Source organism: Caenorhabditis elegans, chromosome II (assembly GCF_000002985.6).
Source record: "Caenorhabditis elegans chromosome II".
NCBI lineage: Eukaryota > Metazoa > Nematoda > Chromadorea > Rhabditida > Rhabditidae > Caenorhabditis > Caenorhabditis elegans.
Window position 1 is genome coordinate 10,785,054 of NC_003280.10, and position 14,726 is coordinate 10,799,779.

A 14,726-nucleotide genomic window follows, 5' to 3' on the forward strand; every position below is an offset into this window, starting at 1 on the left:
CAAACCCCTCTGTCTATTAGGAGCACTGTTTATTGATTGAAATCCGCTTCTGCACTTATTGTTAAATTTTTAATTGCGAGCCTTATCTCCTCATCTGAATATAACTTGCATAGACAAGATTTCATCAGATACATATTTAATTGAACTCCGATTCCCATCATTTGTTAATCAATTGTTCCTTGATAGAATTCTGCAATTAAATTTCCCGCAAAAATCTTACCACGGTACGTGAAAGTGCGTCACGGTGTATGACATCTCTAGGCGGGAGTTTCCATTTGAAATGTGAATAATTCTTATCTCTTGCCGTCGCATTTCATGTCATCGCACTTCAATACTGTTTTATAATACTTTTTTTTGGTTATCTTGAAGCTCTTTTTTCTAATTTATCATTTTTCCAGGGCATCTCTAGTCACGAATGGTTCCGTCTCCTCGTAAGCAGGCGCCACCAACGCCTAAAAAAATGGCACAAAAGACTCCAACAAAAGGAACAAGATCGTCTCCACGTAAGAAGGCGTGGGGCTCACCGATCAAAGCGACTGCCAAATTTCAGAGTGATATCTTTGTAAGTTTTACTTGTTTTTATTTTAAAAATGTTCAAATTTTGAAAATTAAATATTTCAGTCGGTCGAGGATTTCGCCGACCTTTCGAACAGATCGTGGGCTGAAGTTACCGAGGAAGACGATGAGCTTGCTAGTAGACTTGAAGAAGAAAGACGTTGCAAGAGTGAATCTCGCAGAAAGGGACAGCCAAAGAGGGTACAGGATTTCGCATTTTATAAATTAAATGCTCATTAGCATATTTTAATTTTTTTCCAGGCCCAGAACAGTCAAAACAAGCCGAAATTCGTTCGTTCACTTGAGCTGACAAATGAAGTGTTCCAGTCAACGTCTTCTCGTCGTTCACAAAGAAGCAAATCCCGAACACGTAACGGAGACACCATCACAACCGTCGAGGAGCACACAGAAACTGTCGTTATGGAATCCTCTTCAGGCCCGATAAGCCGTAAAAGATGTTTGTCAAATGCGTCAACCATTAATGAAGGTGCATCACCTTCAAAACGTCGTCCAGAAACTGGGAAATCGAATCGTAAAGCACCACGAGGCCGTCTGTTCACAAATGGTGGATCCGATAGTTCGAGTGTGGCGAGCAGTCCGTCACGAAGGGATCATTGGGAAGAGCCGACTCTCGGATGGTGCACTGATGAGGCTGTATTGAAGAGACGCTCAAGGGTAATTATTTGGACATTAGTGGCTTTAAAACTATTCTGTTTGTTTTCAGGAAATCGACAGAGCCAAGGAAAAGGCTGTCTATCAACGATATACTTCGGAGGTGCCACTTCGCGATCGCATCAAGGGACAACATCCACGAACCCCAAATAAGCTTATAAACTTCAGTCGCCGCAGTTGGGATACTCAAATCAAGAAATGGAAGAGAAGCTTGTACGAGTATTGTGGAGAGGAGCCATCAGATTCTGTCAATACTTCTTTCTGTTACTCAGATTCCGATGCATTGAGTGAGGCCGGTGACAACGATAAGGAGATTGAGAACAGATCTGTTCTCCGAGATCTTGTCATTCCAGTCACTGTATGTTTTTAAAATTATTAAACTTATTTTAAAGCAAAATATTCTTTTTTCAGATGCGACCAGAAGTTGACTCAATGGCTTCCCTACTCGGAAAGTTCGATGTGGACTCACAAATGGGAATGGATGAGAGCACTCTGAAAGCTTCAACCAACACGGATCCATCGGCTCCAACTGACTTCTCCAAGATGTCGTCGCACTAAAGATACTCATTTTCCTTCTTGAATCCTGTTTTGGTTTTAAAAAACCCGTCTATTTTCTAATTTAAAATTTTCCACCCTCAACATCTTTCCTACCCCCTCAACTTTTTTCTTTCTTTCACTCTAATCAGTAATGTTCAATCGATCCGTAATAGAAATAGTACGATGATTGGGATAATGGGCCCCTGTCATATTTCAAAGTCTGTTCTATTTTCTCCTTCTAATTTCTCTCTTTCTTTCTCATTTCATTTTTCGCGTCTCTTCCTAATTGCTTGTGTTGTTAAAAACGAATTTCATTGAATTATAATTTGATTTCCTATATATTTCCAAACATATAACCCCTACCTATCCTATCTATTCAGACCCATAATTCACCAAAAAACGATGATTGCACTTATTGAAAATTGAGAATAAATTTGTGCTATGCCCCTCAATTGAAAAAAAACCATGACCGATTTGAAAGGATTTACGAGATTATGATCAGATTTCAAGTTCAATTTTCGGGGCGGTGGATACTCAAATAAAGTCTTTTTTTTTTGTTATTTGCCAGAAAAATGTTGAAACTACTCGCTTTCGTCGCTCTTTTGTCCGTTTCTGTCAGTGCCAACGTGGATATGACCGGTTTCGGTAAGATTCTATAGGTTTTCGTTGCGAGACCCAAAAAATTTCAGGTCTTCCAGCCGACAATCACAAGGTTGCACTCGGAGGTCCGATCCAGGAATCTGCAGGGCTTGCTGGTTGGTTTAGATTTTTAGACTTAATTCTGGGAAAAACTAAAAAAAATTAAATAACTTCAAAATTCCAGACGAAGGAGAACAACAGCTCCAACTTGTCGACGTGAGCCCACAAGACGAGGGACAACAGAATGTGGCTCATGTTAGAGAAAGTAAGATTTGAGATGTTTGTGGAAATTTCACTAATAGAAGAAATTTCCAGTGTTCTCCAACGTGTTCAACAGCATCAAGACCCAACGCGAGCAGGCGATGGCTGCTAACGGTTCCCAGCCAACTGATTAAGGACTTGCGCTGGAAAAATTATTGATTATTTGTTAATGGCCCATAAATGGTTTCAAGTCGTAACAAAATTTGAAATTAAATAGCTTTACAACATAGCACAGGAATTCTTAAATACATGAATACGCAACATTTGCGATTTTGCACCAAAGATACGGTATAGGGTCTCGACACGACAATTTTTTTACATGCAAGCATGAGTGCGCCTTTGAAGGGTACTGTAGTTTCAAACTTTTGTTGGTTTTTTTTTTTCAAATCGAATTTTTATAGTTTTATAGATTCTCACAAATCAATTTTAGTTTTTTAATTCTAAAAAATCGATGCATATTCCAAAACAATTTAAATTACATTACTCTTTAAAAGTGCACACCTATTCGCATTTGAAAAAAAAATCGCGTTGAGACCTAATACCGTATTTTTGGCATAAAATCGCGGAGAAGGGTAATATTTCGTATATAAAAATTATCACAAGAAAAAATATGAATGACCAGAAGAAACTATAAGGCAATAAAAGAAGGGAGGGGTGATAAATAAATATTTACAACGTATGAATATTTTAATCAAACGGGTTAGTGGACGGAGCTGGTGCTCCAAATGGATTCTTCGACTCGTCATATGTGCTCAGCCGAGTTCCAGAATCAGAATTGAAGAATGGATTCGTTGAATCATCGTCTTTCCGTGTGATTGATCTCTGTCGGGACGGTGTTGCCATATTACTGGATACTGTTGACATTGTTCTCGAGATTGTCGTTACTTCATCGTCGTCGAACGGATTTGTTGTGGTAGAGGCTCTGCCGGTGGAGAATGGGTCTTTTTTAGCCTGAAATTCGAAAAAAATTGGATTTTTTAAACAAGAATTTCAATTTTTGCAAAAATTCGCAAGACATTTAATTTTCTTCTGAAAAAATTTCAATAAATATTTCAAAATATGTTAAAATAATCACAAAATTTTGAAAATATTTTTGTAACCGGTCTCGACACGACAATGTTTTGGTAAACTTGAAAATATGTGCGCCTTTAAGGAGTACTGTAACTGAATACTGTAATTTTTCGACATTTTAATTGATTTTTTGCAATAGTTATTCATTACTAATTAATTAATTGATAAATAAACCGGCGGTATTTGAAATTACAGTAATCTTCAAAGACGCGCAAATTTTTTAACATTAAAAAATTGTCGTGTCGAGACCTGATACCGTATTTTCGGCGCAAAATTGCAAATTTTCGTTTTTTTTCAAGGTTTTCCGGGATAGTTTTGCAATAATTCTTATTTCTTAATCTGAATTCTACCTCAGATTTCTTAGTTTTCTTCGTTTTCTCATCAAAAAGTCCTCTTTGTAGATACATCGCAATAAGTTCCATTCCATTCGAAGCTTCTGCCAACTCCTTTTGAAACTTGTGATAACTAATCTCCTCATCTCGAGTGGTGTCACGAGTTGTCTGACATGCAGGACACTTGTCACTTCCATCCATATTATACGATTCGAAGCAGTGTACATGATATGCGTGTTTGCATAAAAAGTGTACAGTTGGAAGTTGTAGAGGTGTATCACACGCCGAGCACTTGGTTACTTGCATTATTTGAGCGCTGAAAAATTTTGAATTGGTATGATAATTGGAAATAGATAGGTTTATTATGGATATGTAGAAAAATGTCCATCGAGGTGCAATCTCGCTCCACGGCAAATTGACGACGCTCCGCCTCCGAGTCATGGGCCTCGTTAGGTATTCGCTGGCACAACCATAAATTTTCGCTGATTTTGAAGAATTTTTTGAACTTTTTTGAAATTTTTTTGCATGAAATTTAAAAAAAACGACGGAATTGCTTAAAAATAGGCGAAATCGGTCTTTTTGTTATGTTTTCCGGTGTTTTTCAAGATTTTTACGATTTTTGTTCAGTGTTTTTCGCAAAAATAAAAAAAAGCAAAAAAAAGACAGAGATAGTCACAAAAAAGGCGAAAACTACTTGAAAACATTCAAATTTACGACTTTGCCGCCAAATACCTAACGAGACTCATGGTTTGGGGGCGGAGCGGCGCATTTTTCTGCGTCTTGATAATATATTTCTCACTTGAACTTCAACGATTCAACAGTTCCATCCAATTCTCCCATTGCCTTATTATTTTCTTTAATCGTATTTCTGTCTTCTTCAATGATAATTTGTTGCTTTCGAAGCCACGCGATAATATAATCCCTAACCGAGGAAATTGTCAAATGCTCATTTTTAGCAAGAAGCTCCAGGACGACAAGCGGATGAATTTGCTCGGATGCTTCAATTCTGGAATAGAAATTTTAATTTATTTTGAAGCTTTTTCTCAAACCTACTCTTTCAGTAGATCAATAATAATTAATTCGTCCCTCGCTGTCGCGTGTTTTCCAATGAAAGACAGTGCATCGAGCCACAAGCGGCGTTTTCTATAATTTTATAAATTTAAAATTTCATTCCAATTTCAAATTATCGCATTCAAACTTACTCCTCTTTCGAACAGCTTTGGCACAGCCTAATAATCGCCTCCAAATCTCTTTTTTTCTGATGATACATCATTAATTCCTTCGACTTATGACATCTCATCAAAATGTGCTCAATCACTGGAGTACAATCAAATAACTGTGCCATTTGAAGAGCCGCGTCCTCATTCTTTTTATTAATAAATCGATAGATATCCTCTTCAAGACGCTCCTGGCTCCAATCACTGTTAACTTTAAATAATCTCATCTGGCACTCAAGAATCGGAATAATGAACTCATCATGTTCATTTGTTTGATTCTCAATATAGCTCAAAAAGACTCGAGAAGCATCCATATCACCCATGAAAATGTCAAAAATTCGCATAAAATTGTTCTTTTTAGCGTCCGTATTCTCTTGAATCTTCTCCCATAACATATGCATCAGGTCATCTCGTGCATGAATCAATAGATCTCTTCCAAACTTTCCAGTCATTTCAATTACACTTTCAATTGGCATTTTTGAGATATAAGTGACACCCATTGTATATTTATGCATATGATGAATTATCACATTAAGAGCATCTTCATGCATTTGAAATTTCGTCGCTAACAGTGATGCTTCGGCCAGGTAATTCCACTTTAGAAGGATCTCAAAAACATCTCTCATTCTAGAAACTCTTGTTCCATCTGTAATTTTATTCACAAATTCCATAAGTTTCTTCTTTTCTCCTTGCTTTGCGTAGGCGTTCATTAGAATCTTTGTCTGATGCTCATTATCTCGTTTTGCATCGTGAAGGCATTCCAAGTAGATACATAATTCTTTAATTTTGGAGCTATCCAAATATCTTTTCATCACATATGATGGTTCCAACATTCCAATTGTTTCCTTATACTGTTGAATCGCATTCTCATAATCGCCTTTTCCATACAAATAATTTCCATATTTAGCATGAATTCCTTTCAAATAATCTCCACCATCTCTGCTATTCTTTGCAATGAGCACTGCCACATCAAACATGCTCTTTTTCACTAAAATATCCAATTTTGTAGCAAGATTCTTCTCAATCAGCTCTGATAAAAGGCCATCGTGACTTAGCACAAGCATGGTACTTCCGGCAATGAATAGGCGACAAAGATTGGGAAGTGAACATGAGAATCCGACGTATTGTCCTTTGATATCGTAGACGCTGAGCATTGTCATAAACTCCGAATCGCGTTCTTTTCTGTAAAAAAGTAGTTTTTTGATTGTTGTATTGTTATGAAATAGTTTTTTTTTAAATTTTGATAAAAACGAAGACTATAATTTTTCTAAATAATTTCTGCAACTTTGGTAATTTTTTTAAAACTGTGTTTTAATTGGTAACATGGTTGGTCCAAAATTATTTGTTGATCCCAGCCCTGATTGGCCTAAGTTTTTCGACTTTCGTTTTTGATTTTTTTTTATTCCAATTTTTCAATAGTTTCAGGTATGTAATTTTTTTAAATATAAGTTTTTATTGAATCTAGATAGATTCACAATCTTTTCTCCCGTTTTGTAAATTTCAACTGAAAAAACCGGCATTTCATCAGAATCAATGGTGTCACCTTTTCGATTTTTTAAAAATTAGATTAAAATTTTGGCCTTTTTCCTTTTGTTTTTAGAAGAAATTTTCATGTTTTTCTCATCAATATAAACAAAATTAGATCTTTAAAAAAATCATATTCTATGATAAATTTTCTCAGCTTTTTTTTCGATTTAATCGTTTGCGAATTTTTCGAAAAAAATGTGATTTTTTTTTCTATTTTTCAAGTTGTTTTTATGGTTTAAAAAAATGTCAAAACAACATAACGACCTGAAAAAAATTCAGATCGGCTTTCTAGTTGAAATTTTTTGAATTTAAATCCCATGTTTTTTTCTTTATCGAAAGTCAGCTCAAATAAATTTTTGTTAAATCAAATTTTCTAGAATTAAACAAAAACCCACTGAATAAGAGAATGATGCTTGGTGAGCAAAGCCAAATATTGTCCACTAGCAACTAATTGAAGCTTTTCATGTCCTCTACCCAACTGCAAACATCTTCCAACTTCTCCACCATCCATATCAATACACTGATCAGCATCGTAGAAAAAGAGCATTTCCCGACTCGCCACAATCAATTGTCCAGTACTTTCATCAAAAGTCCAACAATCTGCAGTTGCTCCGTTTGCATCGTGTTTCTTATGAGCAATTACAGTTCGTCCATTTTCTAGGACATAAGAATGTACGTGCTTTTGAGTAATTACAAATACAACGGTTTTTGAAGCGGGAAGAACTGCAATAGCCAGTCCTGTAACTGAACCCTCTCCAACTGAAGAATCTCGAACTTTAATCCATCGTGAATTCAAACTTTTATCATGAAGTACATCTCCTTGATAAAATAAAACAGTTCCATCTGTATAACCAACTACAACTGATTGAAGACTTGAATGTACTGCAATACTACATGCTGGTGATGATGAAGTTGGATTAAGTGGAGACATTCGAATTGTTCTCATCACATGAGGAGTATTCTTTTCAACTCGTTCTGGATCCCAGATCTTTAGCAATGTATTGACTGTTTCATCGTCTTCTCCAATGGAAAATAGGTATTTGTCGGCAGAGTGAAGGGAGGCGAGCGATTTTTGATACGCTTTCCAGTAGTATTCACTGAATTGATTGGTCAGTCTGAAATTAACGGTTTTTTTGCGGGAATTTGAATCATTTTGATAAACGGCAAAAATGGAATTTGTGGATTTTCAGACAAAAAAACAGAAAAATGTTTATTTTTAATCGTGTAAGGAAGTAAAAATTGAATTTTTTAGTTTTGGAAATATTTTTTTTTGGTTTTTTTTGGCAAAATTTGAATTTTGAAAAAAAAAATTTCAGCTTTTTTCATTTCAGAACTGGAATTTTTAGTTTTTTCGGCAGAAACAGATTTTTTTTTGGCAAAACTGGAATTTCCTTGGTTTTTTTCGGCAGAAATGGAATTTTTTACAGAATTTTTGTTTTTTTAATTCAAAAAAAAACGTACTGAAAAACGCCGCCCTTGGCTTCTCCAAGATACACAGATCCTCCAGAACTGCACCAACAATCAACTGCCACATCTTTCAAACCCATAAATTTCTGCTTTGGATCATCCTTGTCGAATACCACTGATCGATCGAAAAAATTGAATCGACGCCACCCGAATTCCGTCATTCTGAATTTTTTCTAAAGTTTTAGAGGAATTTGGCGTTTTTAAAGTATTTTTAATGTGGTTGCCAACATTTAATGTAACAAAAGTAGAAAAATTGCGTAAATCATCAATTCAAACATTAATTACCGAGTTTGATTAAATTTTCAGAAAACGGGAAAATCATTGAACAAAAAGGGAAGATGATGGCAATAAAACATGTCAAATTTGGGAATTCACAACCGAAATATACAAGAATATTATAGAGAGTTGGGGAGAAAAGATGAGGTAATAAATAATATTTTGCATAACAAAAAATAAGGAAAAATTGCTGAAATTTGTAAAAATACACATTATGATACACATTTTAGGATAAATTTCGAGCTTTTAGAATCATACAATACACGTTTCTACAAATCATTGAATCAGGTGTATAAATCTTTTCCAGTGGTTCTTCAATTTCTTGGAGCAATTTGGTCGCCTGTGTCTTTGCTCCGGCAGCGCAAAATAGTTGGGCAAGTTGATATTTTTGGAATAAGATCGCCGGATCAGTGGTGTTTTGGTAGACGAGCATGATGGAGAGAAGGGTTCCGCCGGTTTTGGCAGCGGCTGTGATACTGAAAGAAAACAAATGTTTTTTGGTGGAATTTTTTGTAATTCAGTTAATATTTATTGGTTTAGAAGCGTAAAAATGTAGTTTTTTTTAGAAAAAAAAAACAGAAAGCAGTAGAAATATAGCTGTAAAAATTTATAAATTTTCTCCAGATTTGTTACGATTTTTTGTCAATTTTTTGAAAAATTTTCAAATGGATGTAAAAGTAAAAGTAAGGTGTTTGTTCTTTGGTTATTGATTTTAAGCAAGATTTCTCAATTTCTCGGACATTTTTCCACAAAAATAATTATGAATACATGTCAAATTAACGATTTTTACACCAATTTTGAAGTGTTCTTTATGAAAAATTGTCTGAAAATTTTAGAAATGGTTTTTAGAATCAAATATTCATGTAAAGAACAAGAAAAACTGACGAATTTAGCTAGAAACCGCAAAAATGCCGAAATTATGTCATTCATGGGAAATCGAAGAAAAAAATTTTCGAAAAATTCTATAAATTTTTTTTAACAGTTATATGTCGGTTTTTCGATTTTTTTTTAAATCGAAAATCGAAAAATTCTCGATTATCCGATATTTCGTTTTTTTTCGGTTTTTTTAAAATTAGCTTAAGAATATATTTTTATGTTTTTTCTCATCAATATAAACAAAATTAGATGAAAATCACATTTTATGCTTAATTTTTTGAATTTTTATTTGATTTTTCGGAAAATCGAATATTTATTTTATTTTTGTTTTTCGTTGTTTTTAAAAAAAATATGTACAAAATGATAAGCCAATTTTTTAATTTTTTTTTTTGGGAAAATTGAAAAATCTTTAATAATTTCTAAAAAATTCTCTACATTTTTTAACAGTTAGAAATTCTTACTTCTGTGCCGCCAATGAGCAAATATACAAACATCTGAGCACAGGAATACGATGAACATTATGATCATGTAACGTGTCTTGAAATAGATCTAACAATTTTTCACACAAATTTCTCTTCGTCTCCAACGGAATCGCATCATTCGCAAGTCTCGAACGTGCGGCGATGCCAGCTTCCTCTGCCGTTCGACACAATTCAAAATGATCCTTGCTCATTGTCCAGCCACACAGTTCACATTGACCATTTTCCTTGTTTCTCATCCATCCTTTCACACAAATCCCGCAAGTCCAGGCTTCCATTCGTGCGTTTCGGTCTTCATCAAGACAACCATCACATTGGCACAGGAATTTGTATTTTTTCTGGAAATTTTGAGGTTTTTTTCAGGGTGTGTTGAACCTCCTGTAATCTCCTACTTTTAATGTATCTCTTCTCATATCTCTTGGCATTAGTTCGTCTATATAAGAATGACAAGCACCTTCCAGTGTTGAAGGAAGTTCACTTGAAACTGGAACCAGCATTGCGGTACGATTTCTGTAAAATTGGATTTTCATAGTTTCTCTCACGATTTGTTATGTTTTTTTATCGTTTTATAAAAGTTTAAAAAACATTAAATAACTATATTTTATACCTAGAAACTACGAAAAATTGAATTTAACCGAAACTTGTCGTGGCGAGACCGGCGCCGGTCGGCAAAAACCTAAAAATCTAAAAATTTCATGGCATTTACCTATAACAAACTCGAGTCAATGGTTTGCAGGAATGATTAGCTGCGCTCAGCTTAATGCACAATCCAACACCGATTGGATTTCCCGTGGAGTTTCCAACTACAAAACTATTTATCGAAACTTTTTGGAATATCAATTTGATCAAATCTCGATCTGGATGGGGAGCTATCGCAAATTGAAAGTATTCTTTTACAAAAGACTCTTCATCGGCGTCATATGATGATGGATGATGCTCGAGATTTTGAAAATTGCGAGCAACACCCGGAATATAGTAGGCTTCTATTTCTCCATCTTCGTTTCTGCTCAACTTTCCGGCAATTCTCATTACGAGTCGAATCGAGTCGTTCGCAACTTCATTATGAGTCTGAAATATGAAAATATTAGAAATAAATTGTAATATAACCATGAAATCTCCTACTTTAATAGCTTTACACTCCACTTTATGCAGCTTCCAGTCAGCTCTTTGACATTCTTGTGAGCAATAAGCAAGCCGTCGGCAGGCGCTGCACTTTTTGAGTTCTGCCATACTCGTAAGGCATTGATTACAATATGATTCGACTTGATCTCGTGCAAGAGCAAATGCGTACACATTTTCGTGGAGGGCGTCTGGGGGAAGATTCATTGGGAACTGAAAGAATTATTTGAATAATTTTTTTTTAACGGGTTTTTTAAAATTAAATTTTATAAAAAAAATTAAATTTAAAAAAAACTTCATCGATTGTAAATAATTTTCTGAAATTAAAAATTGAAGAAAATGAGAAAAATCGATAAAAGAATCTCTACAGTATTTTTAAAGGCACACACCCACACACAATTTTCAATGTCATTCGTGCCGAGACCATTCTGCAATAATGCGCCCTTCTTTAAACTCATAGAAGTGAATTTGTTTAATCGATGTTTTTCAGTCAATAAAGCCTCATTTTTTGAAAAAATATTTTTTTCGAGTATTAGCAACTCGTCTTCTATAATCGACAATATAAAAATATGAGTTTTCTTCATTTCAATTCATAGAATCAGTTTTGAATGGGAATGGAATGGACGGGAAGAAGGGAAGGAAAAATGTCCGAAAATTGAGAATACACCGAAATAAATAAAATTATTTTGAGAACGAAAAACCGTGAGAAACGAAACTGTTTTCAGAAATTCGAAAAAGAAGGATACACAACAAAAGAAAAAAATGGTGAAATAAAACAGAAAAATGGGCGATATTTCCAATGAGCAAAAAGATTAGTTGAGTCCGATCGTGTTCCAGAACTTGTTGAGCAATCCGTCAGGTGCCTTGCGAACCGATGGGGTTCCCTGTAAAATCTTTTTTAATTGGTTAGAAGGATTGAATCAATGAAATGCTTACGTTTGTTCTTTGATCGGCAGCCAATGGTCTCATTCCGACACCAGAACGGACGGAAATACGAGAAGAACTGAAAACATAAACAATTTTTTGTGGAAATATTAATTGAATTGTGAAAAATTAACTTTTTCTTTTTCACATTTTCAAAGTGGAGTAGCGCTAGACTACAAACTACAAACTTCGCTTTAGCAGATTCAAGTATAAAATTTAGATTTTTATGAATTTTTTACTAAAAATTTCTAATCATACTTGAGCGAGTTATTTGCATCAAAAACATTCGACGAGTTGAGCACACTGTTCTCATTGTGATTAACTGATTGATCGGCCATATCGTTCTCCACAAATGAGTTATACATGGAAGCAGATCGGTTTGCAGCTGCAGCAATGTTAGATGATCGAGCAACAATTCCGGATGCTGAGCCGTTGATCACGTCCTGTAAATTTTAAAATTAAAATAAAAAATAAATATATCCTTTTTACTTACCTTATTTGTGCACTGAACGACTCCAATAAATGTATCCTGATCGAGGAGAGTTCCGTTTCGAGAAATAGCTTGTTGAGCGTGTGTGACACACGAATAGCGCATATGTATGAAGTTTCCTTTTGATGGAGTCTGATGACTAACTACTTCCCCGTGCCGCGAGAATAAATTCAACAAAATCGACACTTGGCTTGGCTGAAATCCAAAAACAGTGACCCAGGTATCAGCTGCGTCGGCTTCTTCTTCCATTGGTTGTTCTTCTGCTTCAGCCAACCTGGATGTGACTCGTTGAGTGATTGGAGTGGAAAGTGGTGTTGATCTGGCAGTGAATGTATTTCGTCTGGAGATCTTTTTCGCTGGTTCAACTTTGTCGCGAAGAGATCGAAGAGGTGGTGCTGAAAATCAATTTTATTTTAAATATTCGCGAAAAAATGTAAATTCTAACCATGCATCGCTTGACCACCGAAAGATGATGTCTGAATCGACTGAGGAGCTGGCTTTGTCGGCGCCGAAAATGATGAATTTCCTCCGAAAGACAAGTTGGCAGGTGTATTCTGTGTTTGTGCCGCCGACTTTTCACCAGATTGCACCAAAGATGGAGACCAATGAACTGATTTAGAGCCCGGTGTATCCTTCAAATGCTGCGGCACTGCCGGTGCAGAAACAGCGAAAATATCCGAACATGGTGCCGATGCAGTGTTGAGCGGGCTAGCGGTGTCTAAATAATTATCATATTTTTGAGAAAACTTAAGATAAACTTTACTTACACGAAGATGGAACAGTTGCCTTTCGCTTTCCGAAAAGAAGTGCCGGCGTAGACTGTTCAACTGGTGTCCCGAAGCTAAAATTAGATTTTTAGTATTAAAAACTGGTTTTTTTTTTGCAAAATAAGAAACAAATTACTCACTTTGAAATACTAGAATTGTTGAGATCCATTGAGTTATGCCTTCCGGATGTATTTTGGTTAAGATGCGAGAACATGGCCTGAATTTCGAAATAAAATGCTTTTTAATTAAAAATTTAAGCAATAAACAAGTTTTTCAAATTTAAAATAAAGAAAGAATTGAAAAATACCGCTTTTTTAAAGTGGAAAACAGGTTCGAAAAGTTCCAAGAAAAAACATTTTTGTTTGAAAAATCAAAGTCCGCAACGACAAAACACGCAAAGCTACGCGCAATTGCGGACTTGAAAATGGAGGGAGTTTAAAATAGGGTTTTTGTGGTGAAAGTTTGCTGGGAGGTTTTCTGCGGGAAATAAAGAGAAAATTTTTTTTCTCTGATCGGATGTTTTGTAATTTTGATGAAGTCGATTTTCTGTTTGAACTTTGATTTTTTTTCTTCAACACTAGACACTGAAAAAAGTGAAATTCGTGTATGGGTTACTGTATAATACCGCCGACCCCTATAGTACATACCTATCCATAAAATATTGAATTCTAAAAAATTCTAGAAATTTAATTACACATTTCAGATGTTTTTGTTTTTATTTCCCTTTGACCTACTCCCTCGTCTAATTTTCGTTTTCAAATTTCAACGAGCACCACTCGTTTCTTCTCACTCCTCCTCGTTTTAATTGCAAAAAAAAACGGAGAAAATTGAGAAATGCACGACGACGGGGTCCCCCATTTAATTAAATTCCTTTTCTGTGTCGTCGACCTTTTTTTGTTGACCACACAGAGCACAACGTTCGGAGAGCTTCTTCCCGCCTCTTCATCAAATAAAATGAGAATTCATTCCTTTTTTGGGAAAGAAAAATGTTTCGTCGCGCACGACTATATAGCCCCCTGTGTCGTATAATATTTGCGGGTTGGTCAAAATGAGAAAGAAAAAAAACCAAAAGATGATGAATTGAATGAAAATTGTATTTAATATTAGTTTTCGGACCGAACCGGATGTAATTTATTTTCAGAAAATGTGGTTGGTTCTGACTGGAGCAGAAGTGGCGACCTGATGATGTAGTCAAACTTGCGCGTCAAATTTGGTGTTTTCGCCCCGCCTCTTAGAAGATGAGATTTTGATTTTTGAACTGAAACTTTCAAACTGTGATTCCCATAAAACCGTACGGAAATTACAATTTCCGTACTGTTACAAAACAAATTTTGGGATAGAGGGAATTATTACGTAGACGTCAAAATTGGGAAAATTTCGTAAAATCTTAGGTCTCGCCACGCCGAGTTACTGTAACTCGTCTCCATTTACGGGTAGCATAGTATCATAATTTTCAGATTTAATCGAAAATTGCTGTCAAGAATTTGAATATAATATTAAAAATGGCACAATATTGG

The 14,726-nt window shown here is 35.3% G+C and overlaps 5 protein-coding genes across 6 annotated transcripts; 2 read left to right on the top strand and 3 right to left on the bottom strand.

Moving 5' to 3' along the window:
- Positions 1-398: 398 nt before the first annotated feature.
- cdl-1 (Histone RNA hairpin-binding protein) lies at positions 399-2,219 on the top strand. Its single transcript, NM_063919.8, has 5 exons — positions 399-562; positions 622-756; positions 817-1,230; positions 1,280-1,585; positions 1,639-2,219. Exons 1-5 carry the CDS (start codon positions 416-418, stop codon positions 1,783-1,785), a joined length of 1,149 nt encoding a protein of 382 aa, NP_496320.4. The 5' UTR covers positions 399-415; the 3' UTR covers positions 1,786-2,219.
- Positions 2,220-2,258: 39 nt separating this feature from the next.
- On the top strand, positions 2,259-2,867 carry tag-209. The gene is made up of 4 exons (NM_063920.7): positions 2,259-2,409; positions 2,454-2,519; positions 2,588-2,668; positions 2,719-2,867. The coding sequence occupies exons 1-4, from the start codon at positions 2,337-2,339 to the stop codon at positions 2,796-2,798; spliced, it is 300 nt and encodes a 99-aa protein (NP_496321.1). The 5' UTR covers positions 2,259-2,336; the 3' UTR covers positions 2,799-2,867.
- Positions 2,868-3,052: 185 nt separating this feature from the next.
- Positions 3,053-8,440, bottom strand: vps-11 (Vacuolar protein sorting-associated protein 11 homolog). Its single transcript, NM_063921.7, has 7 exons — positions 8,273-8,440; positions 7,207-7,926; positions 5,270-6,466; positions 5,121-5,210; positions 4,867-5,073; positions 4,086-4,383; positions 3,053-3,615 (listed from the first exon to the last, which is right to left on the bottom strand). The coding sequence occupies exons 1-7, from the start codon at positions 8,437-8,439 to the stop codon at positions 3,352-3,354; spliced, it is 2,943 nt and encodes a 980-aa protein (NP_496322.2). The 5' UTR covers position 8,440; the 3' UTR covers positions 3,053-3,351.
- Positions 8,441-8,541: 101 nt separating this feature from the next.
- set-14 (SET domain-containing protein 14) lies at positions 8,542-11,241 on the bottom strand. Its single transcript, NM_063922.7, has 5 exons — positions 11,032-11,241; positions 10,616-10,977; positions 10,302-10,419; positions 9,892-10,247; positions 8,542-9,030 (listed from the first exon to the last, which is right to left on the bottom strand). The coding sequence occupies exons 1-5, from the start codon at positions 11,233-11,235 to the stop codon at positions 8,781-8,783; spliced, it is 1,290 nt and encodes a 429-aa protein (NP_496323.1). The 5' UTR covers positions 11,236-11,241; the 3' UTR covers positions 8,542-8,780.
- Positions 11,242-11,599: 358 nt separating this feature from the next.
- Positions 11,600-13,426, bottom strand: npp-19 (Nucleoporin NUP35). 2 transcript variants are annotated; one of them, NM_063923.7, is made up of 7 exons: positions 13,350-13,426; positions 13,210-13,283; positions 12,888-13,160; positions 12,446-12,837; positions 12,211-12,395; positions 11,965-12,031; positions 11,600-11,921 (listed from the first exon to the last, which is right to left on the bottom strand). In NM_063923.7, the coding sequence occupies exons 1-7, from the start codon at positions 13,421-13,423 to the stop codon at positions 11,841-11,843; spliced, it is 1,146 nt and encodes a 381-aa protein (NP_496324.1). In that variant the 5' UTR covers positions 13,424-13,426; the 3' UTR covers positions 11,600-11,840. The 2 variants fall into 2 exon arrangements, with proteins under 2 accessions (NP_496324.1, NP_496325.1); NM_063924.7 differs by having other exon boundaries at positions 11,601-11,912.
- Between the last annotated feature and the right edge of the window lie 1,300 nt (positions 13,427-14,726).

What these genes read in the sequence shown, in the direction of transcription:
- npp-19 (NM_063923.7), bottom strand. Translation starts at nt 13,423, where the DNA reads ATGTTCTCGCATCTTAACCAAAATACATCCGGAAGGCATAACTCAATG. An exon ending in CGGTGGTCAAGCGATGCATG is followed by an intron (nt 12,838 to 12,887) that starts GTTAGAATTTAC and finishes ATTGATTTTCAG; the next exon opens with CACCACCTCTTCGATCTCTT. An exon ending in GATGCAAATAACTCGCTCAA is followed by an intron (nt 12,032 to 12,210) that starts GTATGATTAGAA and finishes TTATGTTTTCAG; the next exon opens with TTCTTCTCGTATTTCCGTCC.
- cdl-1 (NM_063919.8), top strand. Translation starts at nt 416, where the DNA reads ATGGTTCCGTCTCCTCGTAAGCAGGCGCCACCAACGCCTAAAAAAATG. An exon ending in GAAAGGGACAGCCAAAGAGG is followed by an intron (nt 757 to 816) that starts GTACAGGATTTC and finishes ATTTTTTTCCAG; the next exon opens with GCCCAGAACAGTCAAAACAA. An exon ending in TATTGAAGAGACGCTCAAGG is followed by an intron (nt 1,231 to 1,279) that starts GTAATTATTTGG and finishes GTTTGTTTTCAG; the next exon opens with GAAATCGACAGAGCCAAGGA.
- set-14 (NM_063922.7), bottom strand. Translation starts at nt 11,235, where the DNA reads ATGAATCTTCCCCCAGACGCCCTCCACGAAAATGTGTACGCATTTGCT. An exon ending in TGAGAAGAGATACATTAAAA is followed by an intron (nt 10,248 to 10,301) that starts GTAGGAGATTAC and finishes CAAAATTTCCAG; the next exon opens with AAAAAATACAAATTCCTGTG. An exon ending in TGCTCATTGGCGGCACAGAA is followed by an intron (nt 9,031 to 9,891) that starts GTAAGAATTTCT and finishes GTTTTCTTTCAG; the next exon opens with TATCACAGCCGCTGCCAAAA.
- tag-209 (NM_063920.7), top strand. Translation starts at nt 2,337, where the DNA reads ATGTTGAAACTACTCGCTTTCGTCGCTCTTTTGTCCGTTTCTGTCAGT. An exon ending in CGTGGATATGACCGGTTTCG is followed by an intron (nt 2,410 to 2,453) that starts GTAAGATTCTAT and finishes AAAAAATTTCAG; the next exon opens with GTCTTCCAGCCGACAATCAC. An exon ending in TGTGGCTCATGTTAGAGAAA is followed by an intron (nt 2,669 to 2,718) that starts GTAAGATTTGAG and finishes AGAAATTTCCAG; the next exon opens with TGTTCTCCAACGTGTTCAAC.
- vps-11 (NM_063921.7), bottom strand. Translation starts at nt 8,439, where the DNA reads ATGACGGAATTCGGGTGGCGTCGATTCAATTTTTTCGATCGATCAGTG. An exon ending in AAGCATCATTCTCTTATTCA is followed by an intron (nt 6,467 to 7,206) that starts GTGGGTTTTTGT and finishes ACTTTTTTACAG; the next exon opens with AAAAGAACGCGATTCGGAGT. An exon ending in CAAAGCTGTTCGAAAGAGGA is followed by an intron (nt 5,211 to 5,269) that starts GTAAGTTTGAAT and finishes ATAAAATTATAG; the next exon opens with AAAACGCCGCTTGTGGCTCG.